Below are 20,083 nucleotides of genomic sequence, written 5' to 3' on the forward strand. Positions count from 1 at the left end.
TGTCTAGGTGTGAGAGGGGCGAGTTAGCTTGTATGACCATCACAACCTTCTCCCCTCTCTTCACTCATTCCATCGGTAGTGATTCATGTGACAATGACATGGTTTTTTCTTCTAACTCGCTTCCTATAGCCCCGCCAGGATGGCTAAGCCTATGTGTATGGAAGTCACACACACTTCCAGAAGAGAGACGGGTAATGGTGTCATAAATAATCATTAACTTCCAGATTCTTCACAGCAATGCAGTGTTGAATGTAATAAACCCGGAACACAGAATGGGCGTTTACTATGCTGTGTCTGTCTTTGTTGTCACACAACAAATCAGTGACTTTTAATTATCTGCCATTAAAGGCTGTTAGGGAGACATTAGACACACACAGATTGACTGAGCTCTGAAGGCCGTGAAGGGGAACTGTAATAAATATTCGGACTTTTCGGAAAGTCTCATATAAACTGTAGCGACACAAACTTTCAAAGTCAAAATAAAGAGTATTAAACTGGACTCCTTAACTGTTCCGAAGAGGACATGTTATCTGTTGATGTCTCAGAGTGTCTGTAGCACAATGAGAGGGAAGGGTGGGCACTGTCACGGGCAGTATGCCTGTCCGCCACTAGGGGCAGAACACGCACACGTTTGTCGAGCTGTGGAGAAATCCAGAAAACAACAGCCTGCATCTGGTCAGCCTTTTCACACACGCACACACACACACACACACACACTCCACCTCACCCTGTCATTCACCCCCTCGTTTCAGTATGGCCCATGGGCATAATCCCATGGAGACACCAAGTCATAGAACTAAGGAGGCACACACACACACACACACACAGGACAAGTTCAATAGCTGTGGTAGCTGCAGGCAGCATGAGCCGGGAGCGTGGCGGCACGGTGTCAGTCTCTCAGACACAGTCTCAGTTCTCACTCTGTCAGGGAAGACACCGCCATGTTCATTACACCTGTCAGTCAGACACACACACACCTCACACATGTTTTATTTATCTCCTTTAATTATTCCACCTGTGGTGACAGCCATCCCATTGCCTTGCCATGCGAGTGAGCGCGCGTGTTTGTATATAGGAGTTGGTGTGCGTACACATTCGCGCTCGCCGCGTGCATATGATTGTGCTTATTGTTTACCGTGTGTGTGTGTGTGTGTGTGCGCATGGGTGTGTGGTTGTGTCTGCGTATCTGCGGGACAACAGTGAAGCTGGGATTCGTGCTCAAGGGGAAAGAACAACTCATTGGGTTTGTTGTCTAATGCATGATTGTATGTTTTTACTGAGTGGTAGACAAGAGCGGGATTAGCCCTCTAAGGGGGAGGGGGGGGGCGGGGCGGGGGGCTGTCTGCTACGCACTGCTGTCTGGGGCTTGGGGGGCGGGGGGGGGGGGGGGGGGATACCCAAGCAGACTATTGTCACGCTGCCGTGCCTTGAGCGTCATGGACAGAGCTATTCAGACAGGCGCGGCCTCGCTGATCATCGGAACTGGAGGAAATGACTGTCTGTAGGTGGATCTATTGACATCTGCTATGAACGCTGCAGGCAGGACGGTATACCTCCGTGTGGTCCATCTGTGGACCTCGTCCTCGCATCCTTCTTCAGCCAAACGTTCGCCAGAGGTTCATGTTTTAGTTTTTTTACAACCCGAAACAATAAAAACGAGAACGCTAAAATCAATTGCTAGTCAGTTCAATGAAGGTTACTGTGGTATTCTTGGAACCGCTAGCTTGGTGCAGTTATTATAAATGAAGATCAATGCTCTGAGTACTTAGTTACCGTCTGATGACTCGACCCCCTACCCAGCTGTGATTAATGTTGCGCGTGGTCACCAGAGCGACCCTGTGACCTCTACAGTGACAGCGGTGACGGGGGGTGAGGCCGGGGCGGAGTCAGGAGCCCAGAGGTTGTTCCCCCCTCCGTCAAGGTTAATAGTGCATATGATGAGAACGTTTGGGCTTCAAAGCCCTTTCTCCATGGGAAATTGAGTTTTATTGCTGCACGCAGGCCCCCCCCCCCCTTTTTTTACCACAATATCCCAACAACCCCCCCGTGGATGGACGCATGGGTGAACCCCACCCCCAGGCCCTCATTGGACCGCCCTGTCCTTCTCCACCAATAAACAGCTGTTTTGCCACTGAGGCGTAACCCCTGTGTAAATCACAAACAGACACAATGCACTGTTCAACGTATAACCTCCTTCATAATAACTGGAACCAACAAAGCATCTAATGTTACACGAGTCAATTTTGAGATTTTAGTGTCACTGCTTTGCTCTGTTAAATGCAACTCCTCAACCGGGTTTGATTGCATCTCTGTTTGCATCTTCCATCTCTTTCAGTTACATAAGCATTCAGTCTATTTACAGCCACACGCAATAATCACAGAGTGGAATCTCAGCTTGACACCTCAAATATCTCTCTTCTATCTGTTGTCTATGAAATCTTTAGTGCTGAGAAAATATGTTTTGTCCAGACACCTAATTGTTGTAGTCTCTGCCATAAGCAATTTCATTAAAACACCAAACCTCCATAACATCAAATCTATTTCAATAGGCTGTCCCAGAAATATCCTAGTCCAAACCAAACGAACAATAACATCAGACAAGGACATCATAACATGTCCAACTGTTACTACAGAGCTGAAAACACAGACCAAGCTTGTTGAATGGCGTCATGTTCAAAGCAGGAGTTCAACTTCCCTGTGCAGACAAACACACAGAGTTTAGTGTTCCTAACGCACAGCTTGTTCTCTAACTGTAACACACACCACTCTCTGGTTCCTAGCCGGTTGCTAAAGAAACAAGAAGCTACCATTTGAGAGCATCTTTCTCTCGTCTAGCTTTGACTGTATCTTGTGATTTTCTTCAACGTCAGTCTGTTCAGTGCCTGTCTACAGCTCTCCTTGTCTTGTGAAGGTTCTGAAGAGACACTTCTGGCAGACCAGCTCCCAGGCCGACGAGAGGCCCTTACACTCGATCCAACAATGAGTCAGGCTTTTGTCAGGACAAGTTGGAAGTCTGCTGAAAGAAATTCTTCCCTACATTCTGAGGACTCCGTCCAATAAAGCATATTTAGCATGACAAGGAGATGGCTTCCTCACGCTCAGTTTCACTCAAGCTCTAATTCAGTGAAGTTCTGAGATAGTTAGGCAGCTATCCAGTCAGCCAGTCAAGCAAGCAGTCAGTCAGCAAGTGCTGGCTGAACTGCCAGTGAACTAGAAGGGGACTAGCCTCATCTACCCCAGAGGAACATGGCTGCATCAGTATGTACCAGACAGGCTCCCAGCACTTTGTGTCTGTCTGCAGTGCCTGTCTGTCTACAGTGTGTGTCTGTGTGTGTGCATGTGTGTGGTGTGCTCCCCTATATTGTGAGTGTGCTTACATAAACGTGGGTGCTTACATTCGACTGCGTATGTGTGTGTGTATGCTTACATTTGTATGTGTGCGTGAGTGTGCTTATATAAACGTGGGTGCTTACATTCAACTGTGTGTGTGTGTGTATGCTTACATTTGTATGTGTATGTGAGTGTGCTTACATAAATGTCTGTTCATGCTCACATTAATGTGTGCGGGTTTGAGTGTGTGTGTGTGTGTGTGTGTGTGTGTGTGTGTGTGTGTGTGTGTGTGTGTGTGTGTGTGTGTGTGTGTGTGTGTGTGTGTGTGTGTGCACACACATTCCTCCACGACAGTAGCACTCTAGCCGTGCACTGTCTGAGGGCCCTGCGAGGACAGGGTGAGCGTCTGAGAGAAGCAGACAGAGTGTGTCTGGTGTGTCAGACAGAACGCCAGCTCATCATTGGGAGCATGACTCGGCCACCGTCAGACACTGCACACCCGAAGAGACGTCTCAGCAGACAGGCAGATGGATAGGTTTATACACTAAGGTTGTGCAACACAGGGGAAAGCAAGGCGATCTCTGAAAGGACACATGAATCACCGTGCGTCGCACTTCCTGATTGAATATTATATTTTTTTAGGAATGAATATCTAACTTCTGTTGTGCCAGACAGACCCACCCCTTGTTTGTTCTGTCACATAGAACACTTAGGAGACAGAAAGAACCATTCAGGTTTACAAAAATGAAACCTACTGGATCAAGGCATAGCCGTCTAGTTATAACCTTCTGTTAGAGGGTTGTTAAATTTTTCCAGAATGTTCTACACTGTATCTTTCTCCCTCTTTCTGTCTTTCCATAGATTACCCTTGGTCCATCTTGTCAGGCTGTTCAGGGCTGTCAATGGGGATTACACTAGTCTTTTTCACCTGGGATTAGCTCTGATATCCAGATAAACAACCATGTAAACTCAAAATCTCTAAACCGAGAGACAATAGCAGATCTGACTTGATAACCCTCAGTCTCTGCAAAGATTATTAGAGACACGGAAATAGACCTGTGTGTGTATACTCTAGTCCCAATTGATTACCAACAGCTAACAAAGGATAAACATCTCTCCTCAGTTTACATGTGATGTCCAATAAAATTAAGTATTTTGTGGATGGCAAAAAAAAAATACAGTGAGGAAGAGACAATAACAGACTGCTTAGATTAACATATCGTTACCAAGCACCCCTCCAAAAAAAATGGATTAAAAAAACTAAAAGTGGGCTTCCTAGTTTTGGGGCAACAACCATCATCTCTCTGGAGGGTTGGACGCTCTCCTGTGGCGAGGCGGTAAACAGCTCATTCATTCTGTCCCCGACTGTGGCTGTGTATTAGCATGCCTTATCTGCGTCCTGCAGGCCTGCTACAGTACGACTAGCCCTCCTAGGTCCCTGAGGCCGATCGCGGGGAGTCTCGCCAGGAGAGGTAGGCTGTCACGGCGATTAGTAATGCCGCCCTAATGTCTCCGGTCCACCCGCCTCGCCCTTCTCACAGATACGCGACAAAGTAAAGGAGAGGAAGAGGGCAAGCCCCATCTGAGAGACCCCGAAAAGAGGCTGAGGCAGGCTTCCAGCAGAGGTGCTTGATAGGCCGCTGGAGGAGGGGTGTCCCTGGATGCAGATTAGGCCTGGAAGTCTGGGACTAAGGGAACACGGGGGAAGGTGAGAGGGTACGGGAGGCGCCTGGTCTGTTTCCGGAATGCTGCCTCGGCTCGATGATGTCATTACATTTCCATGACATTTAGTCAGTTGGCAGACGCTCTTATCTAGAGCGACTTACAGTAAGTACAGGAACATTCCCCCCTGAAGTACCTTGCCCAAGGACACAACGTCATTTTGCACAGCCAGGAATCGGTTGCCAGTTCAGAATTCCCTAACCGCCCGATTCCCTAACCGCTCAGCCATCTGACCCCCCGTGGTGTCATGGTGTTGTTGTCTGGGCTCATCTGTACACTCAAGTGAAGGAGTGGGCTTCCCTTGTCCCAATGTAAGACTATCTGAAGGTTTTTAATTTGAACACTTAAGGTCATCAGAGAGAAACATTGATGGTTCTATAGAGCACTGTAAGAAATCCTGTACGCCCTGTGTCCTGGAGAGAGGATTTCAGAATGAATAAACAAGATGGTAAAACATCCCCCTCCATGTTATTTTCTGATAAACCAGGCAGGAAATTGCTTTAACACAGCAAATCCCACTATGACTGCTCCCCTTTTCTGTCACTGTCTGCGTAGTTTGTGTGACTGAGGCTATAGAGACATGGTCATGTGGTCCGATGAGGGAATCGGGGTCTGGCATGGAGGATGCACTGTTCCTAAGCTACAGAGTCTGTGGAAATGAAAGATGAGTCAGAATGACACAAACACCATTACATGATGTCCTCCAAGTGCCCACCTGCTGTATTCAGCTCCCTGCAGTCTCGGCCTGCCCTGGACCTGGACATGGCTTCATCACACTTACATTATGTCCTTTTCCATAGGTGCAAATTGGGCTATATTTATAAATGTAGCTATATAATATGTATATACATATTTTCTTTTGTGAGTGTATGTGTGTGTATGTATATAAACACTATATATATATAGATCTATGGAAATAGATATAGATATGTTATAATATAATATTCAACTTAAAAGGGGGAATTGTCGCAAATTATGCAAAGTACAACTGGTAAAGCACATTTGCACAATTATTTTCTTATTAAAAGGCATGTAACTACAGTCGCTCATGGACGGCGCCTAGTACCTCGCGCATCTTGGAACTGCAGCGTGGCAAAAATGTGATGTCTCTCGCGGAGGTCTGTGCATGTGTGCTTCCATGCGCGTGGTAGGGAGTGGGGGTGGCGCCTGGATGCTGACAACCGCACCTCCCGCGTTCTCATTGGCTTTCAATGACATCATTGGGAGGACGATGCCTGTGATATGAGGTAACTTTGTGTCCCCAAACCATCCAACATGAGTAACAAGGAAAATACTTCTCAGAGACCCAAAAATAGACCCAAAAACTAAACCAACAAGGAATGTGTGGTTTAGATTTACATTGTGAGTGCTTTGTTACTGCCTCAATACGCATCATTATTCACTCTCCACAACAAATGGCAGGGACGCTGTCCAGCTCGAGCTCTGCTGAAAAAACACTACCGAAGGAGCTTTCACAAAATTACTTGACACACACCACCAGACAACAATCTTGTTATTAAATATGTTATCAAGTAACTGTAGCTACAACAAGTACTTGCCGGAATTAAAAGCAAACTCCCAATTAACTCAAATTCTAATAGATACAGAGGGATATATAACCACTCTAGGATAAAGGCATAATCAGCAGGCCCGTATTACGTTACGTAGAAGTACCCAATTGTCTTATCCGATATTGAGGACAGTACAGTGCATAGTTTAAAACTAATTGTAATTCTAAATAGGCCTACACATCCGATAAAAACAAAGTTTCTGAGCAAGTGCCATCCAACAACCTTTCCCCCCTCCCCCTTTCGCCCTCTGAAATCAGAACACAAATCATAAAAGAAACTAAACTTACCCATATCATTCTGGTGATCTAATGCACCAACTATTCACATGACTTCAGGCGATTAAAGGTATAATCCAATAGTTTCCTGGACTTAGAATTCCATAAATGTTCCAACAGTCGCGCCATGAATCCCTGTAGGATGCTTGCTTAATGTCCCGTACCTCCAAACCGTTTTCCCGAACAGAGCTTTGCAAGTAAATCTTGTTTCAAACTCCACCTGAGGATAGAGCGTCCAGATGAAATTATGGAAGGCCCGGTACCTTGCTTACTCATGCCTGAACTGCAATTGCAAGGGGGTCCCGATTCTTGGGCATTTTAAAGAAAATATTGCATCAAATCAATGTCAATGAATCAATGAAATAAAGTGCAGCGGTGGATGTAGCCTAATAGTAGACTATTTTTGTAAGTAATTAAGATAATTTCGTTAAGTAAAAACGAATGGATCAAATCTGTAGACTATTGCCCTACAAAGTCATAACACATTCCAACAAGTTGGCAGTTTACTGCAAGGTGCAAAAAGGTTGACTTCACATTAAAATGAACTTTTTACGCATATTCTAGGTTTAAAAAGTGCCATCATTGTCTTTGTGGAATCCTCAGATCATCATTCTGTCACAAAAACGTGTTATGCTTATATTTTGATTAAATATCAAGTTTGAAAACTAATAATATCTGATAATTGTTTTTGTTGATAATGTAACTGTTCAAGAAAGAAACTCCGTCATATGTAAGTCGTATATCTACTTTTTCCGCGGATTTTCATAGACTACAGAACAAAGGGACTCGATGCTGCCTTTTCAAGGTTTGTAACAAAGACTGAGCACCAACTGTGTGTTACCTGTTGCTGCACATTCGAAAATGTTTTGTTAGTTTGTTGACTGTTAAAAAAAAACGATTTCAAGACTGCAACTATGATGGGGCATTTATTGTAGATAATAACACAAATAACGCGATTCTCTTTTATTTTGACAAACCGATGTACTCAATTAAACGTGCACCTGATTGCATGTGTACTTCATTGTTGAAAGAAAATTGACAATATCTCTCAAACATTGATATCTCATTTCAAATACAAGTTAAAGTATATTTTACCCAAGAAAGTATCACTTACGAGTTGATGGTCACCGGGCGTAATTTCTCCACCAACTTCGCGCACACTATTCAACTTTTGACAGCTTTGTCTACCCTCGAATCATCCCCTAGAGATAATCGTCATCGGCTAAGTTTACACTTCAACCAATTTTACTCACATACAGTCGTTTATCAGTTATAATTTAGTAGAAATAGGACCAGGATAGATTTAAGCATCCTTGTTCTCCGCTCAAAGCTATCCGCATCAGACAAAGGATCGCTCCTCTCCTCTTTGTGTTCAACTTTGCGAGCTGACGCACCAACTGTGGGCAACTTTTTATTGAAATGAAATCTACATATTTGTTATCAAAGACCGCATTCAACATAGTACTCAACTTAAATTCACCAACCTTTGCTTTTTGTCTGGTTTCCGAAGTCTTCGCAGCTTCTCAAAAAGTTTGAAAGTGAATATTTTGGTTGTGTTGTTGGGTCCTTTGTCTGCACGTGTGAAGGGTTCCTTGGCCGCGCCTTGTTCATTTCGGTCTCAGTCCCGCCCTCAACATAACTAAACAACAACAAAGACGTTAATGTGCCACTATCCAAACTTTCATTGATGATCGAATAGGCCTACATTTGTTTGGTGCATTTTAATTTTCCTCATGGAAGCTTCGTTTTGATAGTTTGTCTGTTACTTTGTTAACTCGTTTGCCAGGAGACCAGTGATGCTGTTTCATCAGTTTTGAACAGACACAGACTTGAGTGACAGCAATCTTCTGGACTACGGCGGGGCATCTTACTGTAACTGAAACTGAAAACAACTTTAGATAGCTTATAGCTTATACCAATTAGACAAATATAGTTACAGTTGGAGCAGGGACTTCAGAGAGAGACAGAGAGAGAGAGAGAGAGAGAGAGAGAGAGAGAGAGAGAGAGAGAGAGAGAGAGAGAGAGAGAGAGAGAGAGAGAGAGAGAGAGAGAGAGAGAGAGAGAGGGAAAGGGAAAGGGAAAGAGAAAGGGAGAGAATAAAGAGAGATATAAAGAGAGCGACAAAGAGAAAATAATAAAAGAGAAGGAGAGAGATAAAGAGTGAATTACAAAAAAGTCGCTACCTTTTTCCTACCTTGTAGGAAAAGCTGCATCTGCTGGGCAGATATTCCTTCCACAGGTTTCAAACATCAAGCATGTGGGCCTTTTTCTCACTCAAATGATCACATTTTGACAGTTCCGTAAGCTACTAAACGCACATGCTCAATATCTTCCCAATAGCAATACGTTTTAAAGCCTAGAGCCTACTCCTCAAAAAGCGTATTCAAACCGTCAGTTTTTATTGTCAGTAGTCACAATTGGCTTAAGCTAACATGCTTATAAAGTAAGAATCACCTTAGGAAAACGATAACTTCTTTAATGAAAAAACAGATTGCACCGTCGTTAATGACGTCATCCTATGGCTACCTGCAGAGTCTAGGTAGCAATGCGACCAGTCGCCTGCATTGTTAATACATTTAGAAAAATTAATTTCACTATACAGTAACACACAGCACATCCACATCAAACGTTCAAATTCCACATTTACTGCATATAAGTGCATTTCTACCCTTTAGTATTCAGTAGCTTCTCTGAAAGGCGCACACCCAGACCTATTTATTAAACTAGTTTATCATCCATCCACCAGCAGAATGACATTCGTTAGTCCGTTTTATTTAACTAATCACGGATCTGTGGACGCTGCAGTTGTAACTTAGCAATGTTTTTGTAGTCCTTGTAGTATTGGGTTCAAAAGGATTAAAGGGTGTTTTACATCACTCTGTTTACTGCATTCGGCTTTCAGGTGGCCTGTGGGACTCGATGCACGTGGCCTCCTTCCCTTATACCGCCATGCAAACGTTCAGGACTCAGACTAATTCCATAGGTCTGGAGGAGAGGATGATATTCAAAATATATCACTGCTAATTGTTATTTTATTTAATAATGAACAAAACACAGAGAATATATGATGGTCTAAGCATGCAAGTTGAAAGATGGACTTTGACGTTTTTAATGAAATTTGACAATTCTAGAGGCTGTAGTACTCCCTGCCTCAATAGAGAAAGTCAGCATTGTAGTGTGAAGTTGACCTTTCCGCACCTCTCCAGGAGTAAGGTCGGACATGGGGCAGTTGAGAGGTGTATTCAGAGTATATAAGTCAGAGAAACTACCCTGAAATATGAAGGCCTGAGTCTTTATCAATCTCAGATCATATCATTAAGACATAGGCCTATGTCTATTCAGTTTTATTGAGCACGTTCATTTGGTATTGGGCAAATAGACTTGGATGTGATTTGTGGACTGGTGTGACAGACTGGGAATGTCCCTGTTCATTTACAGTCACCCAGTCTCTCGGGATGGCATCATTTAACAACTGTTTAGCCCAGACTGGCTGATTGTGTCAGACACCAGTCACTGGGGTTTATGATGCTCCACACACTGACATGACAATCACAAACACACCCATACATGCGCCTGAACAGCAAGCCCGATCCCAACAAACACATCCTTCCTCCAGATCCCCCTTGTTTTCCAGGCATTCCAGCTCTTCAGATAAGCAGACACACAATTTGCCACCCTTCCCCCCCAGAAGAGGGGCCTTTACTGGGCTCCCTGCTGTGTGTGCTGGGCCTCTACGTCTGGATCATCCAGATCAACTGAGGTAGGAGTTTGAATGTGGAGGAAACAGAACAACAACAAACTTCACATCCGGGTTCATCACCAAGCTTCCACTCTGACGGTGCTCCCTCTGTCTGAAAAGGGGTCCACACGGTTTGATTGCCTGCTGCATGGGGCCGTTTGAGAGTTATCAGTGCATGCTGTGCGGAGCAGAACAGTGGAGATAGGCAGGCACCCAGACATGCATGTGTCTGCTGTGCTGGAAGGCCTCCTGGGCTCCTCCCCTTCACATGAGCATGGCTGTGTGTCTGGGGGAGGGGTGGAAACGGTCTGTCTGCCAGACGTGCTGTAAGTAAATACATGCCGTTTAATGTGACACTTCTCTGGGTATTCCTTTAACCCAGATATGTTTGCTGTGATGTTAAAGATACATATTCACACACATGATTCTTGTTGTGGACAGAGTGTTTGTGTGTAGTTTTTGAGTTTCTGTGGTCAGGCGTGTCACTATTCAGAGTGCTTATGTGCACTGGAAGGGTGCAGGGGTGTCATGTAACCACATCACAATCATCATGATACAATGTCTCTTTTCACGGACACACACTGGCTGTTTGCTCTTTTGGCACTGCTCAGAAGAGCAGCCATGCAGTTGTATGTAGGTCAGGAGGACAAAAGCAGACAGAGGTATAGGTAGGGTTCAGTTCCAGCTGATTTTATTACCTTCTTGAAAAAGTTATGTACAGGAGAATATCAACAATCTGACAGGCAGGGACTTGACACTACTAGCTGGCATGAGTTTTCTCCTCCAAAATGGTGTTATGGCATGATTAGACGAAACAATATTCTACACAGCATATTGCACAGAATGGATGAAAATAAAGTTAATATATTTAAACTGTATATATAAAATCCTGAACCACCACCTTAAACTTAAGTAAGGATGTATAAAGATAGCTGTTCTAGCGCCTGTCATGATATAGCTCAACAACATACATAAACACACAATCTTTTTGCTTATGATACAGTCAAATATACAAAGATGTTTTCTCGTTTTCCTCATTTTTATCTTATTAAAAACACAACAGCTATAACCTGAATCTGAAATACAAATGCTATTCACCATGCCATAAGATAGCCTACTAAAACAATTAGCTATAGTTAGCCGACAAGTAGAAAAGATTAAATATTCAAATACAATGAGAAACGCAGTACATAATTGTTGCGAACTCAAATCGGCAATTTGAATATGCTTTATATTTCATCCAGTGGTTGAAACCGAATTTCGATATAAAACGCCAAGAAATGGTTAATTTAAAGCTACAATCTCTCGTTATTAGGCAATATTCTAAAACGAAATGCAGAAGTGGCTGCTCTAAGTACTTGTGTGTTGAAGCACATGTTCACAGGGGTATTGAGAAATGTGATACTGTGTCTTTAAGACGCCTGCAGATAGATACTGTAAACACGGACAGGAGGCTGATTCAGAGATAACCAGCCACCTGGTTCTTAAAATTAGGAAATCCAAACAGCGATAATACACCGATTGACACCCCCTTTGATATATATTTGTACAAAAATACACTGAGAAAATAATCAAACGTTTCCTCTCTTTAAGTGTCAAAAGTCTACATTTAAATATAAAAGAAATCAATAGTTAAAACTCTAGCCCTTCGTCGGAGAAGGAAACAGACGGTGCGAAAAAACGTGACGAGACCAGTACGAGAACAAAAACATAAAAGTCTAAAATGTTTGGCCAGTATATAAATACGTATAAAAATGGCATCTGATAAATGTACAAAAGAAAACTCGAGGATGAAAAATCGGGGAGGATTTCTCTATACATAACATCTGAAAACAAAAACATAAAAAGGATTTTGGTCCTGAATTGTAGAAGTGTATAAAGTTCAGCACAGATTTGAGTTGCGTTTGAATCCTGAAATTTAAACAGCTGGTGATTTTTTTTCCTTTTAGGAAGGAATCAAACATAGCGCCATCTATCCATTTAAATAACCCTAGCAAGTTTAACTGTTCGACAGTCTTACAGAAACCTCAACACAAGAGAGGACAGGTATCATGCGTTTCTTCTTACAAAATATTCGACTTGGGTCAACCCACCTGGTTCATAAATCCATCTCCTTGGGGGGGAAAAACTGTCCAACAGCCTATTTCTGTACCTCTGAAAGTCATGAAGTTCACTTGGCGATTCTAAAAAGTTTTCAAATGTCCCTTTTAAGTAACATTGATTAAAGTATAGCAGACCATAGCCCACCCTCATACACGTGCAAATAAATCACAGTTTTCCAGTTCTGACCGAGTGTTTCTTTCAATAGGATCTCAGTCAATCCTACACGGGGCGCACCAATGTCTTCCGCCTACTTGTAGCCTTGCCTTGTCTCACAGTCCTTGATCTTTGAAATAAAAAGCAACTGTTTGCTTAGTTCAACGGCGCTTGCAGTCTCTATTTCGCTCTTGTTCTGTGGGTCCCTTGTGGTAAAAGCTTGGCTGGTAAAGACGCAAACTCACTTAACCGGAATCCCTTTTTTGCTTGCACAACACTTCCTGTTATTTTTCTTCGTTCAATACGTGAAAACTAAGTTAGAAATGGTCGACTCTAGCCAGTCCCCTGAAATCATTTCGCTCACCTCAGGGGTGCAGTAGTCGGGGAACTCAAAGTGAGAACCGGACCCCGACTCGAAATTAAAATCCAAGTCTCTGTCCAAAACGGAGGAGCCGAAGCTTCCCAGTGACATGCTGTCAAAGCCAGGACTGGGGTTAATGTCCAGTAGGTCGTCTTCGAACTCCTCATCCGAAGACGAGGACTGGGATGAGGACGAGGAGTGAGAAGCGGAGGGTGCAGGTGAGGATGCCCGTATGCTGGTGTACTTGTGGCTGTGGTCCGACTCCGGCGAGGCGCTGGGAGACTCGCCGCCCTCTTTTCCGCTCGCTGCGGCGTCTTCGTAGAAGCTGAGGGGGTCGCTGGAGTCAGCAGAGCTGCTGAGGGTCGGGCTGGCTGGGACCGACGCCGAGGAGGGACTGACGCTCAGGCTTCCGCCTCCAAAAACATACACCCGCTTCGTTTTCTTCTCAGGTATTTGTTTGGCAGCCGAGACAGACTTAGATTTATAGAGTGAATGGTGATCTGCTGTACCTTGGTCTGGGAACGATGCTTTGGTGCTCCCAAAAAGTAATTTGTGAGGTTTGCTGGATGATTTCGAACCACTCTTTTTGGAGGAGGGTTTAATGCTGGTGTTGCAGTTGCTGCTGCTGATCTTCTCCCCCTTTTCCCCGGGCTTGGAGCTGCTTGACTTTACCTTCTTTCTCGGCCGGTACTTGTAGTCGGGGTAGTCTGCCATGTGCTTCAACCTGAGCCGCTCCGCCTCTCGAATGAAGGGGATCTTGTCGCAGTCCTTCAGTAGCTTCCACCGCTTACCCAGTCGCTTGGATATCTCCGCGTTGTGCATGTCCGGCGACTGTTCCATGATCTTACGCCTTTCAATCTGTGACCACACCATGAAAGCATTCATCGGTCTCTTGATGTGACCGCTGGGGGTTTTGCACCAGGCAGGGTTCAGTTTGTCCCCTGCCGAAGCCGTGGAGCCCGGGGTCGGGGAGGATGCCATGTCCAGGTCCATGGCCCCGGAGTCGGAGGACTCGCCGGCGAAAAAGACCGCTTCCGAGCTCTCCGTGTTGCTCGTCCGCTGTACCATAGCGAGAGAGACGGAGAGAGCGCGTGCTTGCTCCCTTGGTCCAGACGTTACGTTTACTTAAAAGCAAACTCAGCTTTTTATTTCACAGTTCTGGCTGAGTGGGGAGAATTCAGTCCTGAGATGCGCCGTGACCGGCGATGGTACAGGCTGGAGTCCGTCGCTAGCTCTTTAAAAAGGCTGGATGTGGTAAAAAGTTATTTTCCACGTCTCTAAATTATGATAGAGTACAGACAGCGAAACTGCCCCGTCTCCACTGCCTGTCTGTGTCTCCACTGTCTCTGTGTCTCTCCTCCGGTAATGTCTTGTACAAGGTAATCAGCCTTAACAGTGTTGTAGAACTGCAGTTGGTTAACGCAGTTGAGCATACACTAAGTGTCTCCGTTTGCGCTCTGACACTGAAAAACCTTTTCGTTCTGAAAGTAAGTTAACTATTTTCTGCATAGCCTTCCCTCCAAACACCATGTGGGAAGACCAAGCGGTTAAACTGACACTAGGGTCTGCCTTCCATCTGCAGTCTGTATGTTTCAGCAGCCTCCAATTTCTCCCCGTGAAGCTTTATTCTCTTCCAAAGATATAACGGCGATAAAATACAACCAATCCGAGGCTGTCTCTACGCTGCCTTGTGCCAAAGTCACGCCCCGCCAGCGCACATTGGCTAAAAAAGGAATCTAATAATAATCAGCGCGTGCAATGAGGAGCTTTATGTCTGACCTCATTCCAGTATACACCAAACTTAGTCTTAAAGAGACATGCTTATGTTATGTACTTTTTTTCCCTACCAGACATATGTATGTTATTAACTAATTTCTCTATGGAAATCAAAGTAGGATAGTGGACCATATTAGGGTTATAGCAGGCTACGTTTTTATTTTGTGATAACAAAAAACATAGCTGAATGAGATCGAGGAATTTGGACAAATGTGCAAAACCTCTTTATGGTTTGCAATATTATGATAGGCTATAAATAATTTCAGTTAAACATCGTTTTTCATCAATACCAGGAAGCATTAATGTATCCATACTAGAAACATAATAAAAATGTTTTGATCATTTATGTGTACTTTTGATTATAGCCTAAATATGTCCAGACCAAAAACAGACGAATGTGCCTCCACAGTTGTGTCACATTCCCCGTTCCGCCTCTATTTACACGTTCGAAAACACGCAAATGTCTCAGGCTTGTGCTTGCGAACACCTCAGCCGTAGGACTGGTGAGAAGAAATTCTCGGGTAAGCTATACTTTCGGCAAGCAGATTCGGAGGGAGGAGCCAGGGGAGCAGGCAGGAGGTCCTTTGTCACATAACGCAAGTCCTACTGTATCAGACAGAGAGCTGGGAGAGACAAGGAGAGGCACAGAACACAAGCAATCACATTCGCCGTTTCTTAGTATAGCAAAAGACAAACTGTTCGGTTGAACAGACGGAACATGTGGACTTAAGGCAAATAACCGCCTCTTACGCACACACATACTTATTCTACGCACACATACATGGTACAATACGAGCAACATTAACTTGACTGGAGAGACACATTCCTCACGGGACTACAGATATTATATTAGAATTGAACAAAAAACGACTTGTTTTAGTAGTCCAAGTTTTCTATTACACTATTATGCACTTGCCACAAAGTAACCTTTCAAGAACCGATATGCAATTTATATGTGACACTAGATGGCATAGTGGAGCCAAAGGACAGAAGTGAGCGCCAGTGAAGCGTTCAGATGCCTACAGACAGTGCATACAGTGTAGCTACAGTGTATGCATTTATTACATAATGCTTCTGTGATATGCAGCCGTACGCTGTTAGTTGTTAAGTTCTACTGCGCTTTTCCAAACATGCCTGCGTTCAGCACAGAGAATTAGTTTTGTCCATGTTACTTTGTTGTTGCTGTGCCTATTTGTACCTGTACAAAAAAATGGTTATGACATTTTGATTGTGATACTCGGTAGGAGCTCGAGCGTTGATCTGTTCCACTAACCTCAATTAGATGTGATATCTCCTTGTATCTGTCTGCATTCAAAGAAGGCCGTATTCAAGAAAGCCAGCATTAATTGTGCTCCATCTTTGGACCCACCTTACTCACAGGACACATTCTGTAACCATACATTAAAATGGTTATGGTATGCAGCCTCGGAAAACCTCGGCCACCACCGGAGCACCTGTGACGGTGTGAGGTTTAACCTGCACATGCAGATGGTATATGCGCATGCATTGTTCGGCTCTTAGTCAATGGGTTGTTGATTCTAAACCAAAGGAACCAAAAGACTCCTTTCTTGTTTCAATTGACTGAATGTTGAGGTGGGGTGGGGGTCTTGTTTCTTACTTCAGGACTGCGTGTTTGAACGCCGAATATAACAGAAATTGAATGTAGAAACTGTCCGCAGGTTTCTTTTCTTTCTTAATGATTCACACACTGTGTGTGTGTTATGTGTGTGTGTGTGTGTGTGTGTGTGTGTGTGTGTGTGTGTGTGTGTGTGTGTGTGAATGCGTATGGTGAAATACACTCGAACTTTCTTTTATGACTATTGTTATAGTGCGCAGCTGCCACACGAGTGGGTCGCGTGCCAGCCAGGCCGTAATCACAACAGGTGTTGCTCGCGCTGCCCGTTTGAATCATCTGTGCCTCAGCACGATCAGCGAGAGTAGGCTATATAACGATGAATGATAAATCTAAGTCTTTGGGCGTCAGTTACACAGTTTGGTGAACTCATCATGAAACAAAACAACTCACTAAACACGTAAGCATTTGGAGTCTGAATTATCTTTAAAAAGGCATTTAAATCAAGAGTCTGTTTCACATCCAAGTCACCACCTGCCTCCTGATTGTACTCTACGTGTAACATATTTTAATAAAAATACAAAACAATTAATCCCAAACGGATACAAACTAGGATACAAACTGTACCGCATCATAAGATTTAAAAGGCAGCTGTTCTTTAAGACCCCAAACATATAACCCTTTGAACATAATTCCAGAAAATCTAAATCGATCGTTTAGTGTTTATAATCTGGAAGACATCAGTTCCTTCCATAACCAGCTCTGGGATGTCACTTTCCATTACATTTATGTACAGATTCAGTCATAATCCCTGAAGGTTCTGTCAGTAACTGTGGATCTTGTAACTGAAAGCATGCACTGATGTCTGTGAGAGTGACATGATACAGTTTGTCACAGAATGTTTCCACAAGAATACTACGTGTTATTACCAGATGTTATCACATCTTTTTTTAAATCATGGTTGCTAACAAAGTGGAATGTCTCTATTACCCCTCAAAGGACAGATGGTTACCCAAATCTAAGTCTATATGTGCTACAATATACCAAATATATTCATTCAAATATTGTTCAAAAGTATGTTTAAACAGGTGTTCTCGCTTTCTCTTATCTCATTCACAGAGCAGCTGCTGTATAGGTCCAGTTAATGATTCTCAGTGTTTGCACTTAACTTAGCCTCTTTTACTGACAAGAGCTCATTGTTTGTGTCAAACTTTGATTTTTTGAAGTTTGTGGGGTTAGTTTGAACATCTGCTATATCTCAAGGTTGCTCTGCGGACTACGTACATAGAAAAGCTCCTAACAACTAAGAAAGAAGTGATTAGGGTTTGTTGCCATACACAGTCTCAGATTAGATAACGGGTTATTTCAGATAATCCAAATCAAATGTGATATATGATTGAAGATTAGAAAGAAATTGTGCCCAGTTTCTGTAAATATCCTGCAGAAGTGACAGATGTTGTTATGTACCAGTCTGTTCAAAAGTATGGTCCTCTGGAACAGAAGTCTGTTCTAACCAGGAATAAAATACATACAGTGATGATAAATAGATACCTGTCCCTGTTTGAAGCCTCAGGGCTTGTTCAGGCTGTTCTTATGAGCATCTAGGCATACTGGCTTAAAAAACACTTTCAAAACACTTGAGCACCAAAGAGTCAGGGTCTAACCAACCCAGGACTTGATTAATGACTCTGGACACACAGTAACAAGGCCTATTCCCTGTTGTCCAGAAGAGACAGTTCCGTGTCCCTCTCCGCCTCCCTACTTCGCCTGTCACAGCTGACCACCTGTGTGAGTGATGTTTAGTGTTTCCAGAACATTCAGATATGCAGGGACACACTTGGCGCGCTCCATCCATATTAACAGTGGTCTACAGCCGCGGTGACAGGCAGCAGACCAGCCGACCGAGTGTCATACAGGGTTGTGACCTGCAGAATCTGAGGAGCATACATTAGCCCTGAGAGGTGACCGTGTGTCGCCAGGCCTGACAGGAACGTGCGTGTGTGCGTGTGAGTATTTGCATATGTGTGTGTGCATTTGCTGTATCAGAGGGACCCTGTCATTCTTTGGTTCCAGAAGGAGAACGCGTATAGAGTTTTCCCCCTGAAGACCCCCAGACCCCCCTGGGCGTGAAGCACACACCCAGACCCCTCCAAACTCAGACGTGTGTGACATCCACTGTGGCCTGCCCCCTTGAGGCCAGCCCCCACCACCTGCCCCTAGACCCCCCCCCCCCACCTGCACCCCTTACCTCTCCACCCCCCAGGACAGGCGCTGCAGCAGGTTAGTGACTGGGGTCGGGGTCAGATCGTGGAGGTCTCCATGATAGGCAGGCTAAATGCCACTCTCTTTGATTCGCTGCAGTGAGTAGACCTGGATCAATGGATCAATGGCCCGGCTCGGTTACAACAGCTCTTGTTTTCTCACGTGGGCGGGCTAAACCCTGTTAGCTTTGTATCTGGACAAGTTAACATCTCCCCAGTCATAATCGCGGAGGTTGTCTGAAACGCTGTGACGCTTGTGCAATTTGAAAACCGTGTAACAATATGTGAACTTGTTGCCATCATGAGGAGAGCAGAATGTTCAGGGTACGTCACTAAAACCTTTTTTGATGACATAGCTGTACTCTACCTGGGACTCTTTCTGTCCCTTTGGGCTCCTCCACTGAAACAGCTCCAACCAAACAAGGCTCTCATCTCACACTATCCGATCTTCTAATTGACCTCCTCCTGATTTGGGTTGGATGACAGCTGAAGACCCAGGTATCTTTTAATGGCTTTTGCCCTGAATTCTTTTGATTTACAGGCCACCACCCCCCGCCTTCTAGATTCCAGGAGAAACACCTTTAGTGGATTAAATGCGAAGTGACAAACTGATACCACACCAATTACAGTCCATCCCCCCCTCCCTTCCTCCACCACTGCACGAGGAAAGGGTGTTGACAAAGAGACTGAGAGACAGGAACGAGTGTCTGTGAATCAGTCACCTGATCCTTCCACCTTTCTGTCAAACACTTCCTGTATTTTCAGTGCGGGGGGGGGGGGGGGGGGGGGGTTGTTGAAGCAGTTCTTTACCATGTGTGAATAAACATCACTAAGTGCCATGCGAACAAACATGCATTTGTTATGTTGTAGGGCTTCTGAAAACACTGTTCACGTGTTAAAGATTAGAAACATGGATGGAAGAGAATAATATAGGTCTATATGTGTCTCTCTCTCTCTCGCACACTCTCACTCTCTCTCTCCCGCTCTCTCTCCTCATCTCCCTCCATCATTTAGATTGTGACTGTGTGAACTGCGGCTACACCTGTCCTCTCCCCCTCCATGTGTGACAGATAATCCTGATCACTTTGACATTAAACTTAATGACAGGCTAAGGCGATAAAAGAGCTCATTCTGATAGTAGTCAAGGTAATTTGTAGGCCCAGGGAGGAGCTAATATGAAGTCTGTTTCAATACTGCCGGTAGCTTAATTCTCCTTACA

The 20,083-nt window shown here is 44.3% G+C and overlaps 1 protein-coding gene and 1 long non-coding RNA gene across 6 annotated transcripts in view; both read right to left on the minus strand.

Annotated features, from left to right (window-relative positions):
- LOC124462750 overlaps nucleotides 1–8,764 on the minus strand; it is an 83,325-nt gene extending 74,561 nt beyond the window's left edge. Inside the window, exons 1-2 of one of the 5 annotated variants that reach the window (XR_006955481.1) lie at nucleotides 8,383–8,735; nucleotides 6,911–7,118 (exon numbers count right to left, since the gene is read on the minus strand). This is a non-coding gene — a long non-coding RNA (uncharacterized LOC124462750). Of the gene's footprint in view, nucleotides 1–6,910; nucleotides 7,119–8,382 lie in introns of all 5 variants that reach the window. The other 4 variants (XR_006955483.1, XR_006955484.1, XR_006955482.1 and 1 more) reach the window with 4 other exon arrangements.
- Nucleotides 8,765–11,306: 2,542 nt separating this feature from the next.
- Nucleotides 11,307–14,893, minus strand: LOC124462756 (transcription factor SOX-4-like). Its single transcript, XM_047014368.1, has one exon. It carries the CDS (start codon nucleotides 14,320–14,322, stop codon nucleotides 13,192–13,194), a length of 1,131 nt encoding a protein of 376 aa, XP_046870324.1. The 5' UTR covers nucleotides 14,323–14,893; the 3' UTR covers nucleotides 11,307–13,191.
- Nucleotides 14,894–20,083: the final 5,190 nt, after the last annotated feature.

The sequence above is a fragment of the Hypomesus transpacificus genome, unplaced genomic scaffold (assembly GCF_021917145.1).
Source record: "Hypomesus transpacificus isolate Combined female unplaced genomic scaffold, fHypTra1 scaffold_243, whole genome shotgun sequence".
NCBI classification, from domain to species: domain Eukaryota; kingdom Metazoa; phylum Chordata; class Actinopteri; order Osmeriformes; family Osmeridae; genus Hypomesus; species Hypomesus transpacificus.